The sequence below is a fragment of the Corythoichthys intestinalis genome, chromosome 10, assembly GCF_030265065.1.
Source record: "Corythoichthys intestinalis isolate RoL2023-P3 chromosome 10, ASM3026506v1, whole genome shotgun sequence".
Taxonomy (NCBI): Eukaryota; Metazoa; Chordata; class Actinopteri; order Syngnathiformes; family Syngnathidae; genus Corythoichthys; species Corythoichthys intestinalis.
The window spans coordinates 8,899,322-8,919,486 of NC_080404.1; the positions used below are offsets into that span (position 1 = coordinate 8,899,322).

At 38.1% G+C, this 20,165-nt stretch overlaps 2 protein-coding genes across 4 annotated transcripts in view; one reads left to right on the forward strand and one right to left on the reverse strand.

The window, feature by feature from the left end:
* The window catches only part of mcph1 (microcephalin 1), a 111,797-nt gene that overhangs the window by 58,596 nt on the left and 33,036 nt on the right, over positions 1 to 20,165 (forward strand). The gene's annotated exons all lie outside the window — the stretch shown is intronic.
* Positions 1 to 20,165, reverse strand: part of angpt2a (angiopoietin 2a) — a 32,401-nt gene that overhangs the window by 3,881 nt on the left and 8,355 nt on the right. Inside the window, exons 3-8 of the mRNA XM_057848760.1 lie at positions 13,797 to 13,918; positions 13,470 to 13,708; positions 10,549 to 10,676; positions 9,350 to 9,451; positions 9,031 to 9,197; positions 4,198 to 4,328 (exon numbers count right to left, since the gene is read on the reverse strand). Of these exons, the coding sequence (XP_057704743.1) occupies positions 4,198 to 4,328; positions 9,031 to 9,197; positions 9,350 to 9,451; positions 10,549 to 10,676; positions 13,470 to 13,708; positions 13,797 to 13,918 (889 nt within the window). The remainder of the gene's footprint in view (positions 1 to 4,197; positions 4,329 to 9,030; positions 9,198 to 9,349; positions 9,452 to 10,548; positions 10,677 to 13,469; positions 13,709 to 13,796; positions 13,919 to 20,165) is intronic.

The window sequence follows — 20,165 nt, forward strand, 5'->3', positions numbered from 1 at the left end:
AATATTATGGTGAAAAAGATTACAAGATTGAAGATAGTGTTTTTCACAAAGTATTTTTTTTTTATTTCATCATGTCTTTTTCCTCAATAGCCTTTTTATTTCATCATGTCATTTTTCAGCACAATGTTTTACAAGGTAAAGAACGTTTTTCAGTTTTTTTCATAATGTCTTTTTCCACAATGACCTTTTTATTTCATAATGCAGCTTTCCAGCACAATGTAGCGTGTGCTGTCAGTCAAATACATAAGACATAAGGGATTGCTGGATCGTGGAGAAATGTACATTGTGAAAAAAATATATATATATATTAGGGGTCTAAGGGTACACAAAAATTTCAGTTCGGTACGTACCTCGGTTTTGAGGTCACGGTTCGGTTCATTTTCGGTACAGTATCAAAACAAAATGCAAAATATAAATGTGCTAGTTGTTTATGACACACCTTTCTGCTTTCAACCATAGGAACATTAGCCTATACAAAACTAGAATTCTGCTCAAAAAGTAGCAGGTTTTTAAAGATAATCCAACAACAATTTGCCTTTCAGACCCCGCGTATTGGTCAGCTTTCTTTCTGAAAGAAAGAAAAAAAAAAGTCCTGTGCTAAAGATAAAAGCAATCCCATTGACAAAGATTTTAACATGCATTTTACAAATGAAATGCCTCAATGAATCTTTTTCTTTTTCTTATGAACGGTTTTCAAAAGCTTTATTGGTTGATTTTCTACATGTTTTGTTGTGGTAAGAGGGTTTTGTATTGAACACGGGGCCGTGTTGGTTATTAATATAGCAGAGAAGACAGCAGTAAATCAACAAAGACAAGTCAACTGTGCCCCGATCTACCACTCAAGAGATCTGATGGACTCAAAAAGTGGTTTGCGATTGGATATTAGTTTGAAAATAGACCGGATCCACCGTATTTTTACACGAGTGACTTCCGGTCTGCCCGATCCTAGCTACCGGTAGTAGTATTGACGCAGGAGGGTCGCCGCTTGCGTCAAATAATAAACTCTGCCATTCTTTTCACGCCGTCGTGTTGAGCCACTTCTGGGACGCGTCTAACACGCGGCCGCACTGCGACTGGTGTGCATTGGCTGATTGACTTTAACGCCCGCGTTTCACTGCGTTCTCGCGGTTGTCGCGCTGTTGACGTTTCTGGGTTATACTGTCCTACTGTGTTGGTCCTCATTATAGTCGAGAAGGCGGAGTAAATATAATCTACACAAAGAAACTGTAACCCGATCGACTCACAGCCTCGAAAAATAAGGGTTACATTACGTCAGAAACTCGTTCGGTACGCCACCGTTCCGAACCGAGCACCACGTACCGAAACGATTCAATACAAATGCTTGTACCGTTACACCCTTAATATATATATATTTGTCTCTCTGCTGACAGAGGAAATTGCCATTGTGGGTATTGTTCTTCTTTTACCTTTGTCGGGGAAAATGTTTACTATGTACAGTGGTATGAAAAAGTATCTGACCTTTCTGGAACTTCTCACATTTCTGCATAAAATCACCATCAAATGTGATTTGATCTTTGTCAAAATCACACAGATGGAACAAAAGTGTCTGTTTTAACTAATACCATCCAAACATTTATAGGTTATCATATTTTAATGAGGATAGCATGCAAACAATGACAGAAGAGGGGAAAAGTAAGTGAACCATCTGCGTAAGGAGACTTAAAGAGTAATCTAAACCATTTTTTACCAAACAATTTACTGTAAGTCAGGTGTGTGCCAAGTCACTGTTGAGTTGTTTATAGCTGCCCTGCCCACTATAAAACACACCTGGTAAAAATGGTCTTGATGAGAAACATAGGATACAAAACCATCTCTAAAATTCTTGATGTTCATCAATGGACAGTCAGAGAAGTTGTCTTCAAATGAGGAGAGTTTGGCACCGTTGCTTCTCTCCCAGGGAGTGGCCGTCAACCAAAGATGATGCCAAGAGTTCAGCGCAGAATACTCAGAGAGGTAAAAAAGAACCCTAGAGTGTCTGCTAAAGACTTACAAAAATCACTGACACAGTCCAATATGTCTGTGCACACATAAACTATATGTAAAACTATGGCTAAGAATGCTGTTCATGGGAGGACTCCATGGAGGAAGCCACTGCTGTCTAAAAAAAAAAACAACAAAAAAACCATTGTTGCTCATTTATTTGTTTGCAAAAAGGCAGTTGGACACTCCACATACGTTTTGGCAAAATATTTTGTAGACTGATGAAACCAAAGTTGAATTGTTTGGGAGTAACAAACAGCGTCATGTGTGGAGGAAAAATGGAACAGCTCACCAACATCAACACCTCATCCCCACTGTTAAGCATGGTGGAGGGCACATCATGATTTTGGGCTGTTTTGCTGCCTCAGGGCCTGGACAACTTGCAATCATTAATGGAAGAATGAATTCAAAAGTTTATCCAGATGTTTTACAGGAAAACCTGAGGCCGTCTTTCAGACAGTTCAAGCTAAAAAGAGGATGGATGCTACAACAAGACAATGATCCAAAACACTGAAGTCAATCAACTTCAGAATGGTTTAAGAAGAACAAAATACACATTCTGGAGTGGCCAAGTCAAAGTCCAGACTTGAACCCCATTGAGATGCTGTGCCATGACCTAAAGATAGCGATTCATGCCAGACATCCCAGGAATCTGACTGTAGTACAGCAGTTTAGTAGAGAAGAATGGGCCAAGATTAGTCCTGATTGATGTGCCAGACTGATCTGCAGCTACAGGAAGCGCCTGGTTGAAGTTATTGCTGCCACTTACTGATTTTTCCCCCTTCTGTCATTGTTTGCATACTATCCTCAGTAAAATATGAAAAACCATAAATGTTTGGGTGGTTTTATTTAAAGCAGACACTGTTTTTTTCTTTTTTTTTTTTTTTTTTTTTTTTTTTTAAATCTGTGTGATGTTGGCAAAGATCAGATTACATTTGTTGTTTTGTTTTGTTTTTTGCAGAAATGTTAGAAATTCCAAAAGGTTCAGATACTTTTTCTTACCACTGAAACTACCTAAAGCAAAAATAGGTTGCAGGAAAATATTTTTATTTATTTGCATTATTAATGAGAATTCGGTTTAGGATTTAATAAGTTTTCTTCGTGCCACTCTCTTTCAGGCATTTTTGTCTTGTTTTGTTAGTTTTGTTACTTGTTTTGTAACCATTTGAAAACAGATGACCTGCACTTGTAAAAATCAATGTAACTGCCTGAAATCAAATTTTTAAAAAAGGAAAAAAAAGATATACAGGTAGTAAAAATTCTTAAAGAGAAAATGGTTAGTTGTAGGTTAGGTCCAGATGTATTTGGACTTTCATACAAATGTTGGCTTTTGAATTATTTTCAGAGGTTTGATAGAAATAGGACATTGAAAAGTGACTTCTTCGTCCTGAATAAAAAACATAATTTTCACATTTGGATGAAAATCCTTTATCACTTTGTCCTTGGAGAGCACCTAATTCATCCTCTAAGAAGTACTAGCTTTAAATCAAATTCATTTTTAGCCTCTTTGAAATTACTCTTATTGAGGCTTGTGTGTATTCTTTGCAGTGCTAGAAAATAGTCTATTTGCGCTGTGCCATTCTGCTTTTAAAACTTGTCATTTACTTTAGGATTACATTTGTTTATGTAAGATTCAATCTTTCTTGATGGACAGCTTCATATTGTCAGACTCTATTCTCGTGTGTGTGCGCCTCTCTCCCAGTGGAGTTGTGAATGATATGTATTGAGAAAGTCCCCTGTGAGAGACCCCTCATGGGAAAAAGGACAGTGTTGAGATTTTCTTGCTTTTATGCTCACTTGACAGGGGCCTAATGCAGAGGCTGACAAAATTTCTGGCAGGATAGTCACTTACAAGGCAATGGAGGGAGGACCTTTATGCTACAAAAGGAGAAAGAGAAAGCTGTTCCCAGGCTTTTTAATGTCAGCGTTTGTAGTGGCTGAATTCCCTCAAGAGTTGATAGTGATTAACTCTGTCTAATTGTGCTCTTTGGCCTGGCCAGAAAGAACAGGAGCCTTTATAATGTCCTTCCAAAGGGAAGTGCCAAGATGCATTTAGGAGAGAATTTAAAAATAGCTGGCGTTGGGATCATTCTATTTTATTTCATGCATGCAATTGCACATTCTGGAAGAGCATGTTTCTTACCTCCCTTTATCTCATGCATGTAATTGCACATTCTAGGAGAGCATGTTTCTTACCTCCTGTTGTCAGTTGTGAGCATTTGCAAACACATTTGTCATTGTCTGCATCTTTTGTACTGAAATCACTTCCTGGCTGACCAATGCTGCTTATTTTGCCTGCCGTTCCACTGTAGCCCTTAAGGTGTATCCTGTAGAGTGAAAAGGAAAAATTAAGGAAGTAGAAGAAGGAAGTCAATAACCTTGTTCCTCAAAATACAACTGCCATACCTTCTTATAACTAACAAATACGCGATTTGAAGTGATAGCATTGATTCGGTCAGTTTGTTTTCACATTGTATTTTTTTTTTGTTGTGGCTTGGAATCAGGCAGCATTTTCTGTATGTGTGCAAGTCTTTATAAAAAATAAATAAATAAAAAAATAAATCCTACAGTTCAACCAAAACAACACAAACTGGTACAGCTAATAACTTGGTGAATGTGGGGCACAAATATAATCTTAACTCCAAGCAGTGGGGTTGTTAAACATTTAACCACGTAAATCGTTGAAAACAAACTGCCAATTAACAAGCTTATGTGATGTAGCCATTTTTTATATACAGTGTAGGAAAAAGTATCTGAACCTTTTGTAATTTGTCACATTTCTGCATAAAATCACCATCAAATGTGATCTGATCTTTGTCAAAATCGCATAGATGAAAATGGTGTCTGCTTCAACTAAAACCACCCAAACATTTATAGGTTTTCATATTTTAATGAGGATAGCCTGTAAACAATTACAGAAGCGGGATATAAAGAAGTACGTGCACCCTTTGCCTAAGGAGACCTAAAGAACAATTGGAACCAATTTTTACCAAACATTTTAAGTAAAGTGTGTGCCCAATCGCTAATGAGTGGTTGAAAGCTGCCCTGCCCACTATAAAACACACACCTGGTAATAATTGTCTTGATGAGAAGCATCATCTGATGTTCTTCATGGCTCTGTCAAAAGAGCTGTCTGAAGACTTGCGATCAAGGATTGTTGAGTTGTATAAAGCTGAGTAAGGATTCAAAACTATCTCTAAAAGTCTGGATGTTCATCAATCGACAGAGAACTTGTCTACAAATGGAGAGAGTTTGGCACTGTTGCTTCTCACCCAAGGAGTGGTCATCTACCAAAAATGACGTCAAGAGTTCAGCGCAGAATACTCAGAAAACGTATAAAAGAACCCTAGAGTGTCTGCTAAAGACTTACAGAAATCTTTGGCACAGTCCAGTATCTCTGTGCACACATCAACTATTGGACCCTTGTAAAACTATGGCCAAGAATCGTGTTTATGGGAGGACTCCTCTGATGAAGCCACTGCTGTCTAAATAAAACATTGTTGCTCGTTTAATGTTCACAAAAAGGCACTTGGACACTCCACAGAGGTTTTGGCAAAATATTTTGTGGACTGATGAAAACAAAGTTGAACTGTTTGGGAGTAACACACAACGTCATGTGTGGAGGAAAAATGGAGCAGCTCACCAATATCAACACCTCATCCCCACCGTGAAGCATGGTGGATAGAGCATCATGATTTGGGGCTGTTTTGCTACCTCATAGCCTGGACAACTTGCAATCATTAATGGAAGAATGAATTCAAACGTTTATCAGGATGTTTTGCCGGAAAACCTGAGGCCGTCTGTCAGACAGTTGAAGCTAAAAAGAGGATGGATGCCGCAACAAGACAATGGACACAAAATATTAAATGTGATGGTTCACTTATTTTTTTCCCTATCTGTCATTGTTTGTATAGTATCCTCATTAAAACATGAAAACCCATAAACATTTGGTTGGTTTTAGTTAAAGCAGACACTGTTCTTTCATCTTTGTGATTTTGCCAAAGATCAGATCACATTTGATGGGGATTTTATGCAGAAATGTGAGAAATTCCAAAAGGTTCAGATACTTTTTCATACCACTGTACTTTATCAATACTGTATACTTATGAAGCAACAACTTGTTAGTCTTATTTTTTTCTGAATATTTACTTAAAATTTTTTGTCAGTGTTCAAAAACTATTTTCATGAAGGTTATTTTATTGTCTTTCCTTTGTTGCTTGCTTAAGGGATGTCCGAATCGCATATTTTTGCACCCAAGTCTCCTGATTTTGAGAGTCTATCACCTGATCCAATACCAAAAAAAAGTTTGAATAACAAAGTTTTAAACGTGTTACTGTCCCACCGTGGACCGAGTGACTCCAATCAAATCCACTCACACTGCTGAGAACAGCCTTTCACTTACACAATGAGTTACCACAGCACACTACCGCTAGTGTTTAACAAGCTAAGCTATGATTGACACATTTAGGCCTTTGATGATAGAGCAACAAAGCTTGTCTGGCAAGATCAAAGCTACAAATCGGTCAATCATTGTTAACTTTAAATAAGCTAACTCCAGGGCACTGCTGACTTAGAAAAGCAGCAGGAGGGAGAGTGAGAGGCTGTATGAGCATGAAGCAGAAAAACATATATTTTGTAAAATTTGAAACCCGATCATTTTCACCCAATTCCGATCCTCTGAAAAATGGCGTGATGGGCCGGATTTCCGATCATGTGATCGGATCAGGACATCCCTAGTAATTTTAGCTTTTAAGTATAAACAATGTCCGACATACCGTATTGGCCTGAAAATAAGACTGATTATAAGACGACCCCCTCTTTTTCAAGACTCAAGTTTGAAAAAAAGACTTTTTGAACACCAAATTAATTTTTATACAGAAAATAATTACAGTACATCTGAAACAAACAATTATAACAATATATTTCAGAGAAAAAGCATGTCACTTTGCCTCATTCAAATCTTAATATCTGAACATTTCAATATGTAAACTAAAGTGCAATCATTCGTAAATTAATGGCTTCTGGTTTTTCAAAATGTAAATAAACCAATCTAACTGTGGTAAAACAACAAAATTGCAATAACTGCATTAACCATCAAATTGAAGTCTAACTGTAAATGTAGTCTTGACACAATTCTGAATGAAGAAAAGCATTGCAATAAAACAATGCAAACTGGTTAAACTTGAAAGTAGCTGAGATCTCTCATGACAGAACATCGCTTCAATGATATCTGGCGCCATCTAGTGTCGTGAATGGGTATAACGTCTAGACCGCTAATATAAGATGACCCCCTCTATTTCTGTCTGTCTTATTTCAATGCAAAAAAACACCGTCTTATATTCGGGCCAATATGGTATTTGCTATAGTGCCTCGTATTTTTGCATTTATTAATCAGTGTAATTTACGGTGGTATGAAAAAGTACCTGAACCTTTTGGAATTCCTCAAATTTCTACATAAAATCACCATCAAATGTGAATCTGATCTTTGTCACAGTCACACATTGAAAAACTGTGTGTGCTTTAACTAAAACGACCCAAACATTTATAGGTTTTACTATTTTAATGAGGATAGTATGCAAACAATGACAGAAGGGGGGAAAAAAAGTAAGTGACCCATCACATATAATATTTTGTACCCCAGCCCCCTTTGGCAGCAATAACTTCAACCAGACGCTTCTTGTAGCTGCAGATCAGTCTGGCACATTGCTCATGACTAAAATCTTGACCCATTCTTCTCTACAAAACTGCTGTAGTTTAGTCAGATTCCTGGGTTGTCTGGCATGAATTGTTGTCTTTAGGTCATACCACAGCATCTCAATGGGGTTCAAGTCTGGACATCCAGAACGTGTATCTTGTTCTTCTGAAACCATTTTGAAGTTGACTTACTTCTGTGTTTTGGATCATTGTCTTGTTGCAGCATCCATCCTCTTTCTAGATTCAACTGTCTGACAGACGGCTCCAGGTTTTCCAGCAAAACATCCTGATAAACTTTTGAATTCATTCTTTCATTAATGATTGCAAGTTGTCCAGGCCCTGAGAGAGCAAAACAGCCCCAAATCATGATGCTCCCTCTTCAGTGCATCACGGTGGGGATGAGGTCTTGATGTTTATGAGCTGTTGCATTTTTCTTCCACACATGACATTATGTGTCACTCCCAAACAATTTAACTTTGGTTTCATCAGTCCACAAAATATTTTGCCAAAACTTGTGTGGAGTGTTCAAGTGCCTTTTTGCGAACATTAAATGAGCAACAATGTTTTTTGTTTTTTTTCCCACAGCAGTTGCTTCCTCCGTGGAGTCCTCCCATGAACACAATTCTTGGCCATAGTTTTAAATATAGTTGATGTGTGCACAGAGATATTAGACTGTGCCAGTGATTTCTGTCAGTCATTATCAGACACTCTAGGGTTCTTTTTTACCTTTCTAGTACTCTGCGCTGAATTTTTGGCATCATCTTTGGTGGACGGCCACCCGTTGGGAGAGAAGCAGCAGAGCCAAACTCTCCCCATTTGTAGACAACTTCTCTGACTGTCAGTTGATGAACATCCAGACTTTTTTACATTCCCAGCTTTATACAAATCAACAATCCTTGATCGCAGGTCTTCAGACAGCTCTTTTGACATGATGAACATCAGGCAATGCTTCTAATCAAGACATATATTACCAGGTGTGTGTTTTGCAATGGGCAGGGCAGCTTAAACTACTCATCATCAGTGATTGGGCACACACCTGACTTAAAATGTTTGGTAAAAATTGGTTTCAATTGCTCTTTAAGTTTCCTTCGGCAGAAGGTTGACTTACATATTTTCTCCCCTTCTGTCATTTTTTGCATGTTATCCTCATTAAAATATGAAAACCTATAAATGTTTGGGTGGTTTTAGTTAAAGCAGACAATATATTTTCATCTGCGTGATTTTGACTAAGATCACATTTGATGGGGATTTTATGCAGAAATGTGAGAAATTCCAAAAGGTTCAGATACTTTTTCATACCACTGTAGTTAATTTGATGTTACGAACTGAACATACCTGTAGTTTTTTCCCTCACCATCGAGTGAGAACTGGTCATACAGGGAGAATGCAGAATTCCCCTCCCAGTCACTCAATTGGATCCTGAGGTTGTAAGAATGTTGACTTGTCAGCCTGGATACAAATTCATTTCCTAACCAATATTCTCCTGACGGATCTCCAAATCCCTGCACAAAAGCACACACACACATTTAAACAAATGTAAATGAATTAAATTAATCCTGTTTACATCAATCGAGGAGCTACATTGAGAAATTGTATCGCCTAGACCTAGACTTTTTTTTTTCTCAACGAATATGGCGTCCTCACTGTTCCATACCTTTTTATACTCTTCCCACGTACGGTGAAAGTCAACACTGCCATCAAAACGTTTTTGTACTACCGTCCAGCCACCTTCCTCCAGCTCCATGTCACAAAATGCCTGCAAAGTTGGTTGATCATTAATTCCAAATAAGAATTCAATTTCCATTAAATGGGAATTTGAAGTATTACAGTAATCACGTGTAATTCATAGTTCACGTGAAATAATACCATACTTACTAATTTCACGGGAACGTACCTCATAAGTGTTACTTAACCTTTATTAACCATTACTGAATGCTTTTTGGAACCTTATTGTTAAAGTGCAGCACATGTGTCCCTTAACTAAGAAATTATAAATGCTTAAGGCCCCCCGCCCCCTTAACCTTTATTAACCATTACTGAATGCTTTTTGGACCCTCATTGTAAAGTGTAGCACATGTGTTCCTTAACTAAGAAATTATACATGCTCATGTTAACAACCCTAACCCTAAAACCCTAACCTTATATAGGCCTATTTTTTAATTTTTATTTTACCAAACTATTAGTTACTGTCTGGTTATGCGTTAACTAATGTATTAACTAATGTTAATTAATATATTAATAAATGTTAAATAAGGAATTATATGAATTATTGTAATGTTACTTAAACTTTAGTTATTGTCTTAATGCTTTAGTTAATGCATTTTATCTCATGTTAATTAATATATTAATAAATGTTAGATAAGGGATTAAATGAATTACTGTCATGTTACTTAAACATTACTTATTGTCTAAAAATGCATTAACTAATGTTAACTAAGGGACCCTTATTGTAAAGTGTTACCCATTTAATTCTAACACGTCACAAATGACTGAATTAAATTACAGGTTCTGCATGAAAGGGAAAACACAAGTCCATCTTAAAAAGCCAACATTACTGGTACCTTTGTCATCCGTGTAGGGTTTGATTTATTGATGTCCAAGACATTCAATTTATGACTACACATTAAAATCAGTATTTTTCAGAGTGCAAAATTTTGCCGCCTGACCTGTTCTCATCAGTAACAGAGTATGGAGGTTTAATCCAAGAATAAAGAATGCGTGCGTGTCATTTAAAAACTTGATGCATAAATCAGTAGTTTCATCTGCTGGCCTACTTTTACGAGGGTGTTTATCTTAATGTTTCACTTGGGGTTTTCATTTGACAGCAACATCTAGACACGGAATATACTTCACCTTAACCTCTATTGTAGTGTTGGGCAAAGTGAGTGTATAGACACCAGTCTTTGTGTTTCCCGACTTGAAGACAGCAGCACAATCCATGAATGTGGAAGGCGTATCCTGCATCATGGCAGTTTTTATCACTGAAATATAGAAAACAACATTTAGATTGTTTAACAGGGCATAGATGTTTATCACAAACATGAGTCTGTGTACAGTGGACACCTGTGAAACGCTAGTGAAATCTATGTCCAGAGTGTTTAAATAATGGTGGTATTACTAAATATTGTCACTTTTGCTTTATTGCCAGTAATTTAGGCATCAGTGGTTGGGAGACTAAGCTATTTTGAGGGGACAGTAAATGTTTTCTCTTTTTAAGCTGCAAATTGAGCACATGGTTGCAAAGTGTTCAGTGTTGCCCTTTCCAAAATATTAGGGATGTACCGAAAGCAAAATTCTTGGCCGAAACCGAATATTGGAGACATTTGGCCCAAAAAACAACATCTGAAAGGCCAAAAAATACACATGCTTATCATTCACTTGTTATTTTTTAAATTTTTAAAATGTCATTATTTTCCGATTAATGCCCTTTGCACTGGCATTGGTTCTACGAGCCCAGAGGCTCGAGACATTTACCGGTAGTTAGTGCCGATTCTGAAACCCCATTGGAGGGTGGGTTCCCAGGTTTTTGGTCATATTTTGCACCCAATCAGAAATTGCTATTCATGGCAAGTATGGGACACTCGAAAAATGGGTCTCTCAATTGCTATGCTAAATGAATTTTCGATGTACAGTTGTGTGGAACTTTAGTTTACAATAACAACAAAAAGCAATTCTGATTTTGCCGAAACTAGTAAAGCTCTTACAAGGCTAATACAATCTCTCTTACTCCTTAAAATAAGACTCAGTGTTTTCTTGTGCAATTAGTGGTGGAATCGATCGAGGGCCAGGCGAGTGGGCAGAGTTCTAGCGACGACGAAGCCGAGCGAAGTTGCTCCCAGCCAGATAAACGGCAACTGGCACAAGGGGGGTGTGGAAGTCGAGGAAAAAAAGTGACAAAAAAAGGAAGTAGTCATGCTATAAACGTATTGCAAATGCACATGTATTCATTCAAATACTACTTTAATCAAGCGAACAGTATACAGATAAACTCCAAAATACTCACGCACAGGCTCAAATGCACTGTACTCGATGTGACGCGGGACATCAATGGAAAGCAACTTCAGAAAGAGTCTGTTGCAGCTATGAAGCAATTTTTTTTTTCCTTCATTTAATAATTGATATATGTCTTTGATACCTTAAAATACTTCCATACTCTGGACATGTTGGCTGTGAGCCAGTAGTGTTAGCTCGTTGTGTTATGATTACCTCATCACAAGCGGTCTAAGGTTCTTCACACTTTTTGGTGGTAAACGCTCCGCTTTTTAACCGGAAACCGAAACAGCAATTTTAGCAATTCTTAGCCGAAATTTCTTTGCGCTGAATTTTCGGTCACATCTCTACAAAATATCAAATTAACCTCTCTCACTAATGTGAGGTGTCTATTCACCTCTGTATTTGACCACCGTGAAGTTGCCCCCTCTAACGCAAATTTATAGAAAAACTAGAACCCTCAATTTCTGGAGAAATTACAATGGGGCTTTGCTGTGGTAGATACAGATCTAACAGGTCAGTTCCTGTAATTTGGGGACATTTTGGGGACTCTTCCTGTTGATAACAGGTCACTTCCTGTTGATTTGGGGACATTTTGGTGACACGTCCTGTTGCATGGCTGTCAATGGCATCGACTTACTTGGGCGCCATTTGAATGCCATTGGGCAGTAATGGTAGGTTTTTGATCAAAAATCACATTCTGCCATTGAAAATGAATGGGAAATTTGGACATACATGGCCGTCAATGGCATGGATGTGCATAGCTGTCAATTGCATTCCATTAGAAATGAATGGGACAGTTTTTGGCGAATTTTGGGGGAACTGCACTTTTTTTTGTCAAATTCTGTTTACTACGTTAATGCCCCTTACAAATTTTTGATGTGTAAATTATGTGATTTGGTCAAAAAATGTTGGACAAGTAGCGTTTTGAATTTTTTTTTTCCTCAAAAAACCCACATTTACTGGCGAAAGGAACATTTTGGGGCGTCTTTCGAAAAATTCCCTGTGTCGTGCGAAAATTCTGGTCATCTCGATATTTGAACGGTGCCGGCCGGTCATACGGTTTGGGCTGTGCGGCTCGTCAAAGACCAAAAAAAGGAATTTTACTAATTGCTACGCTTGTGCTGTAAAAAATTTCCTTTGTGCTGCTATCGTTTTATAGATATTGAGATATTAATTTCGAGTGAGTGTCAATCACAGTCACTCTGTCGCGGCTGATGAAGCGTGCCAACTCTCTCAATAACAGAGTGTTGTCCACACAACTAGCGCAAGCGTAGCACAAACGAATGCCACCCCTTCAGGTCTATTTTGCAGTAAATGAGGGGCTTAAGAAATTAATTAATGATAATTATAATAATATTTATAATAATAATAATTAATAAAAAATGGACCTCTTCAGGTCCATTTCGCTGCGTAACGTCATCACTCGAAATTAATATCTAAAAAACAATAGCAGCACAAACAAAAAATTTTACAGCACAAACCAGCACAAACATAGCACAAACGATTGACACTATTTATAGCCATTTTTAATCCAAATGGGTGTTGACCCCGATTGACCTATAAAAGAATCGGTAATATCTCTAAAAACAATTGCAGCACACAAACCTAGCCCAAACAAATGACATAATTTTTCTATAAATGTGCGTCTCACAGAGGACTGTATATGTGAGTTAAGATGAGATAGTGATATATACAGTAGCTTCTTTGATAAAATGAGTAGTTACAGGACTTTTCAGGTTATTTCTCTTGAGTAATTTTCTTCGTGATTAAGAAAGGCACACCTTGGGTTGCTCCAGTCGAGAAGGTGTGAATTAGTTGGTTCACAGTTTCCAGGAGCTCCTGTTGCTGATGCTGCAGGACACTGTTGTTGGATGACACCCTGAGTAACTTTTGTTCCAGCTCAAAAATGATAGTTGTCTGCCTCTGTAATAGATTCTGAAGCTGCTCCTTTTCTACTTGAAGCGTCTTCTGCTCAACCTCCCTCTGCTCCTCCAAGTCCTTTACTTTCTTCTCCAGTAAGCTGAAGTGATTTGTAGTAAAGTGAATAGTTTAGAAAGCGTTTTTAGTCCCATGCTTGGAATTGTTACATATTTAGTCCAGGTTCTCACCTGTTTTTGTCATTCAGCTTATTTATTTCATTTGTTTGGACAATAACTTGTTTTTCCAGTTTATTGGTTGACAAAGAATTCTCCAGCAGTTGCCGTTCGAGTCGAGTTGTGTGATTGATTACCTAAAAGAACAAGAGAATATAGACGTATGATCAGTCCTGTTAACAATCCACTTCCAGATTGATAACCTAGAAGTACAACAGAATGTAAACGTACACTGCTGGCCAAAAGTATTGGCACCCCTGCAATTCTGTCAGATAATGCTCAATTACTCCCAGAAAATGATTGCAATTACAATGCTTTTGTAGTAATATCTTCATTTATTTTGCTTGCGATGAAAAACAAAGAGAATGGGGGGGGGGGGGGGAATTAAATCCTTATCATTTTACACAAAACTCCAAAAATGGGCCGAACAAAAGTATTGGCACCCTCAGCCTAATACTTGGTAGCACATCCTTTAGAAAAAATAGTTGCGAACAACCACTTCCGGTATCCATCAATGAGTTTCTTACAATGCTATGCTGGAATTTTTGACCATTCTTCAATGGCCAGTGCTTTTTGAAGTGTGTTTTGGGTCATTGCCCTGCTGGAAGACCCATGACCTCTGAGGGAGACCAAGCTTTCTCACACTGGGCCCTACATTATGTGGCAAAATGTGTTGGTAGTCTTCAGACTTCAAAATGCCATGCACACGGTCAAGCAGTCCAGTGCCAAAGGTAGCAAAGCAACCCCAAAACATCAGGGAACCTCCGCCATGTTTGACTGTGGGGGCCGTGTTCTTTTCTTTGATGGTTTTTTTCCCCTGTAAACTCTGTTGATGCCTTTTCCCAAAAAGCTCTAGTTTTGTCTCATCTGACCAGTGAACATTCTTCCGAAACGTTTTTTCCTTTCTCAGGTAGGTTTTGGCAAACTCCAGCCTGGCTTTTTTATGTCTCTAGGTCAGAAGTGGGGTCTTCCTGGGTATCCTACCATAGAGTCCCTTTTCATTCAGATGCCGACGTATAGTATGGGTTGACACTGTTGTACCCTTGGACTGCAGAACAGCTTGAACTTGTTTGGATGTTAGTCGATGTTCTTGATCCATCATCTGCACAATCTTTTGTTGAAATCTCTTGTCAATTTTTCTTTTCCATCCACATCTAGCGAGGTTAGCTTCAGTGCCACGGGCTTTATACTTATTGATGCCATTGCGCATGGTAGACACAGGAACATTCAGATCTATGGAGATGGACTTGTAACCTCGAGATTGCCCATGCTTCCTCACAATTTTGCTTCTCAAGTCCTCAGACAGTTTTTTGGTCTTCTTTCTTTTGTCCATGCTCAATGTGGTACACACAAGGACACAGGACAGAGGTTAAGTCAACTTTAATCCATTTTAACTGGCTGCAAGTGTGATTTAGTTATTGCCACCACCTGTTATGTGGTAAGTAACAGGTGCAGTTAATTACACAAATTAGAGAAGCATCACATGATTTTTCAAAAGGTGCCAATACTTTTGTCCAGCCCATTTAAGGAGTTTTGTGGAAAATGATCATGATATACAGCGGGGAGAACAAGTATTTGATACACTGCCAATGGGTTTTCCCCATTCTCTTTTGTGTTTTTTCATTACAAGCAAAATAGATGAAGATATTACTCCCAAAGCATTTGTAATTGCAATCATTTTCAGGGAGAAATTGAGCATTATCTGACAGAATTGCAGAGCTGCCTATACTTTTGGCCAGCAGTATAAAATCAGTCTTGTTAACAATCTACTGTCCATTTTTTTTATGTTAAAGGCTTGTAAAGATGTGTGTGAGTACATCAATCTGTACAGGCCCTCCTCTTTTTCAACACGAACATTCTCACTGCAGCGATGTTACCCATGGTGATGTGCAGATCAAAGTAAACTCGCTAGTCCCAAGTGTTATGAGTCAAACCTCAACGTGCTAGCCACTAGGGAAAGGGCGTTATTATCGGACGCCGCATTGAAATATTCGTTACAAAAATAGGAAATTGGCTCTCCAAAGGGCGGATGATGCAAAAAAATGCAGTATATTGTTCAATGCTACTTCATTGAAATTTGTCCAAGGTGATTTCTATCCGGCTGATTTTTTTAATCCATAACTCTCTTGTCCCTGTAGTGGTATACATCAAGTCTTTTGTCGGATTATTCCAACACACATTTACTTTGCACGTCTAGAGAGACCAAAAGTGTTTGTGAAATGGAATAATATGACAGGAAAGCAAAAACAAAATTCCAATGGAGCAGATGTATGATACCTTAACTTTTGGAAAATTTCCAAATCCATGGATCAACACAGAACATTTTGACATCAATTCTCTGGTTGAGCACCTTGCCTCTAATTTCCATTTCAGGGGAAACTGAACTCAGCAAAAAGCTGCTTGTTTATGTGGATTCTGCTCATGCCAATGGATCTGTTGATGTCTTTGAACAGACGGATGTCAGATTGTGACAAACTGATAGACTCTTTCTGTGGGAATACAAGTGTGCTAATAACAGGAAATGCTGTACTGTTGGCTCACATAAGGTCATCGATGTTAAACCACAATAGTAAACTGAAACATTCATTACATTTTTACCACACCTCTGAAAACTATATCCATACAATTTAATGCAGTGTAACACATTGATTGGCCTTTTTTGTTAACGTCATCTGTAATTTAATTTGCTGAATCATGCATGCAGTGTAGTAATTATATGGATAAATACGGTATATTATTTTAGGTTACGATATGACAGTTAAGATTGGGTAACAAAATCCATATTTTTTAAAGTATAATACCGATTTACGTCAAATCTCAGGTTACCATGTTTTGGTAGCTAACCTCATTACAGGTAGTCTTCGGGTTGCGACGTACCCAACTTCCGTGATTTCGACTTTATGACGGCGAAGTATTATCCGCCATTTTTGTTTGTTTTTTTAGTCGCACAAACAGTACCTTATTGTTAGGGATTGGAATTGATACGATTTTTACGATTCCGATTCCATTATCGATATTGCTTAACGATTCGATTCTTTATCGATTCTCTTATCGATTCTAATTTGGGGAAAAAGAACAAAAGTTTTGATTGGTATCGACTTTGTTTAATCAGATGTCACAACCTTACAAACTCACAATGAGGTCAAAAGAGGCCCAAAGCCTCAATGTTAACTGTGGCAATATGTGGCAAATGCAAAAGAATGTATAACATTTTACTGAAACATTTTTCTAATAGAAATAAAAAATATTGGTATATACAGTATTGGCATGTAGGTCGTTGTTCTGCCTTTGTGCCTATGTGTTAAAGCAGGGGTCCCCAAACCTTTTCCTCTGAGGGCCACATAACTTTTCCCTTCTCTGATGAGGGGCCGTGGTCAGTTTGTAACAGAAAAAGTGTGACGATTGCAGGAGTGCCTAAATGTAAAAAAAATTAATTGTTTTATCAGAAAGCCACAATTTAATAACCCTTTCTGGATTCTTCACGGAACAAAAGTAAATAAAATAAAAATGATAATATAATATAATATTAATAAATAATAATAACACTATTAATTAAATAGATAATAACCAAAATAACCCTCCCTGAGTTCTTCACAGGAAAAGGCCAGGAAATAAATAACACTTTTGAGGAAAAAAAAAAAAAATCAAAATGCTGTGGTATTGTTCAGGGGGCTAGACCAAATGTGGAGGCGGGCCGTATCTGGCCCGCGGGCCATAGTTTGGGGACCCCTGTGTTAAAGTGTATTATTTACCATTATATTGAAATACATGCCTTATAGTTTTTGTGGTGCTTTCACGCTCAATTGGGGGCGCCCTTGCGCTTCCTCACGCGAAGAAGAACGCGCTCACGTGAAGAAGAGCGCGCTTACACGCGAAGAAGTGCCGCATCCAAGCGAGTTAGTGAGAGAGGGAAACACTGCTACGAGCCTACGTTCTTTGTTAATGGTTGTAAAATATCTACAGAGGCAACACCTGTATGTATCATCTTTTGTGTTGTTGTTGTGTGTTTCCACTGGCGATCGGACACTTAAATCCAGTTGTGTCGTGGTTTGAACGATGTGCTAATGCTAGCGAACGCATGCTAACCGTTTATGTTATTACTGTATTAGCAGCTAATCATCGCTGAATTACGTTGATGCAAACCTGTTTGTTATTGGGGACAAAATTGATTTGTTTCATTTCTATTTTTAGTTTCACTCTTCAAGTGATGATTGAATAAAGTCAGCAAATTATACCAACGTCTTCTGCATCGTCATTTGGGAGTTTAGCTAGCTGTATAGCTAGGACTGAGTCTTAGCGTCTCGGTGAGGACAGTGCAGTTGTATTCCCTCCCGATGAAGTTATCTCCACCTTGGAATGACTGCAAGTCGCTTTGTTGTATTTTTTCCTTGTGAAGTGAAGACAGACTTTTGAGCGTTTGAACCTACGTGCTGTCATTGTTATGTTTACGGCTGCAATGCTCGTGCTAAACCATCGTAACCTTTCATTTTCACCCTTTTTCCTGGTGAAGTGTAGCCAAACTTTGGAGCGAGTGGTTCTTGGCGCCATGCTAGTTTGATGTGTCTGGACAACAAGACATGTCACGTCTCGACGCAATACGCGTCTTTAGGAATCGTTAAAGGGATCGTTAAGGCTTTTTCATTGTGATGTCAAGGCCTCGAAACAATACCAACCGGTTCGGAATTGGAATCTGATTTCGATTCCCATCCCTACTTATTGTACCTCACAGTATCTTTTTTTACTTTACTTTTTTAATATGACATATTCTGTCCTCACCAAATGTGAAGTTTTTCAGTTTGACAAACAGCAAACAAAGCAATTGTGCTTTTTGAAGCCTTTTACTTTAACTTACAACCCTTACAATTTGTAAAGCTGCAACACACATACATACACTTATGTTCAAAACGACACAAATTTTAACAATAAAACATTTGACACAAAACAATTGCTGTTCAAACGTCCAACTGGTAAAATCAATATGTTAAGTTAGTAGATTAAGTTACCCTAATTTGGCTAACAAGTCCGCTTGCTTAAATGCTATAAAAGCTATTGTATTTACAATTCTCATAGCTGCTATGTAATAGCAAATCGCTCACACATAACTCCAAAAACTGTAGCTCTAAACTTAATTACAAATGCATACGCAACCATATATTAGCTGAAACAATTTACCGCCATATGTGGGCCAAACCAGAGTGCAGCTGTCCTTATAGCCATGTCAGGCGAGTCTGCTCCTCAGTCAATACAAGGCGAGTCTCGCCAGACCCAACGCTGCCACCAGAGGGCAGTGTCCATCATTAGGGTTCATCACTCGATCATTAAACAAAATACAATACAGTACTTTGAAACCAGTGTTGTTTCTGGCCACCCTTTTAATTTTCGTCTTAGTTTTCATCTTTTAGAGGAAAGTACTTATTATAGTCATAGTCATTTCAAAATGGGTTTGTCTTGTTCTAGTTTTCGTTGACAAAAAAATCAAGACGAATTTCGTCTAGTTTTAGTCGACACTGACTCAAAATGCTTTAGCCCAAACATAAATAAATGTTTCCAACAATTTTGAATAAACATTGACAGAAGAGAACATATTGTAGCATCTACGAGGGCAACGCCAAAGTCCTGGTGATAATACAAGCTAAACAGCAAAACAGGACATTGTTTTCGATTAATTATACCCACCGTACTGTGTCTTAAACTATCAGACAATTTTTTTTTTTTTTTTTTAAGAGGACTGCACTATCCTAACACGAATGCTATGCTAATGCTATGAGTTACATTTAGTGTTTGATGATCACTCAGCACAGATCTTTAAAGCAACATTGCATATTCTCTCATGCTAAGATAAGAAAACAAATCTCACTGTGACCTTGTTGCGAAACAAGCAAGCCTCGAGAGCAGAGGACACCGGTGAGTTAGGGATGGGGGGGCATGTTACATGGATGACAAGACCAAACACTGCTACGATGCAGGCTAACTATACATAAAAATGTCACACATTGTGAACATGTGAAGGAAACTATGGCGCATTTTCGTCTCATTCTCGTCTCGTCAGACGAAAACTGGCTTTCCTCTCGTTGTAGTATGTTTTAGTCTCTCAAGACACGTTTTTAGCTCGTTATCGTCTCGTCATCGTAATCAAAAGTTGTTCTTCGACAAAATATTTTTGTCGTTGACGAAAACAACACTGTCAAACAAACAGTTCTTCTGAGATTTAGGGGGTATTTAGGGTTACTTAAAGGATTAATTCTGACTTCCGGTGGAAATTTGGGTTATGTCGTCAGCATAGGAACGGAACTTGTTCGTAACACAGAGACTACCTGTATTCTGACTGCGTTGTGGTGTAGTGAAAAGGTAGTGATTTTCCATGGCGCATACACACAAGGTTAA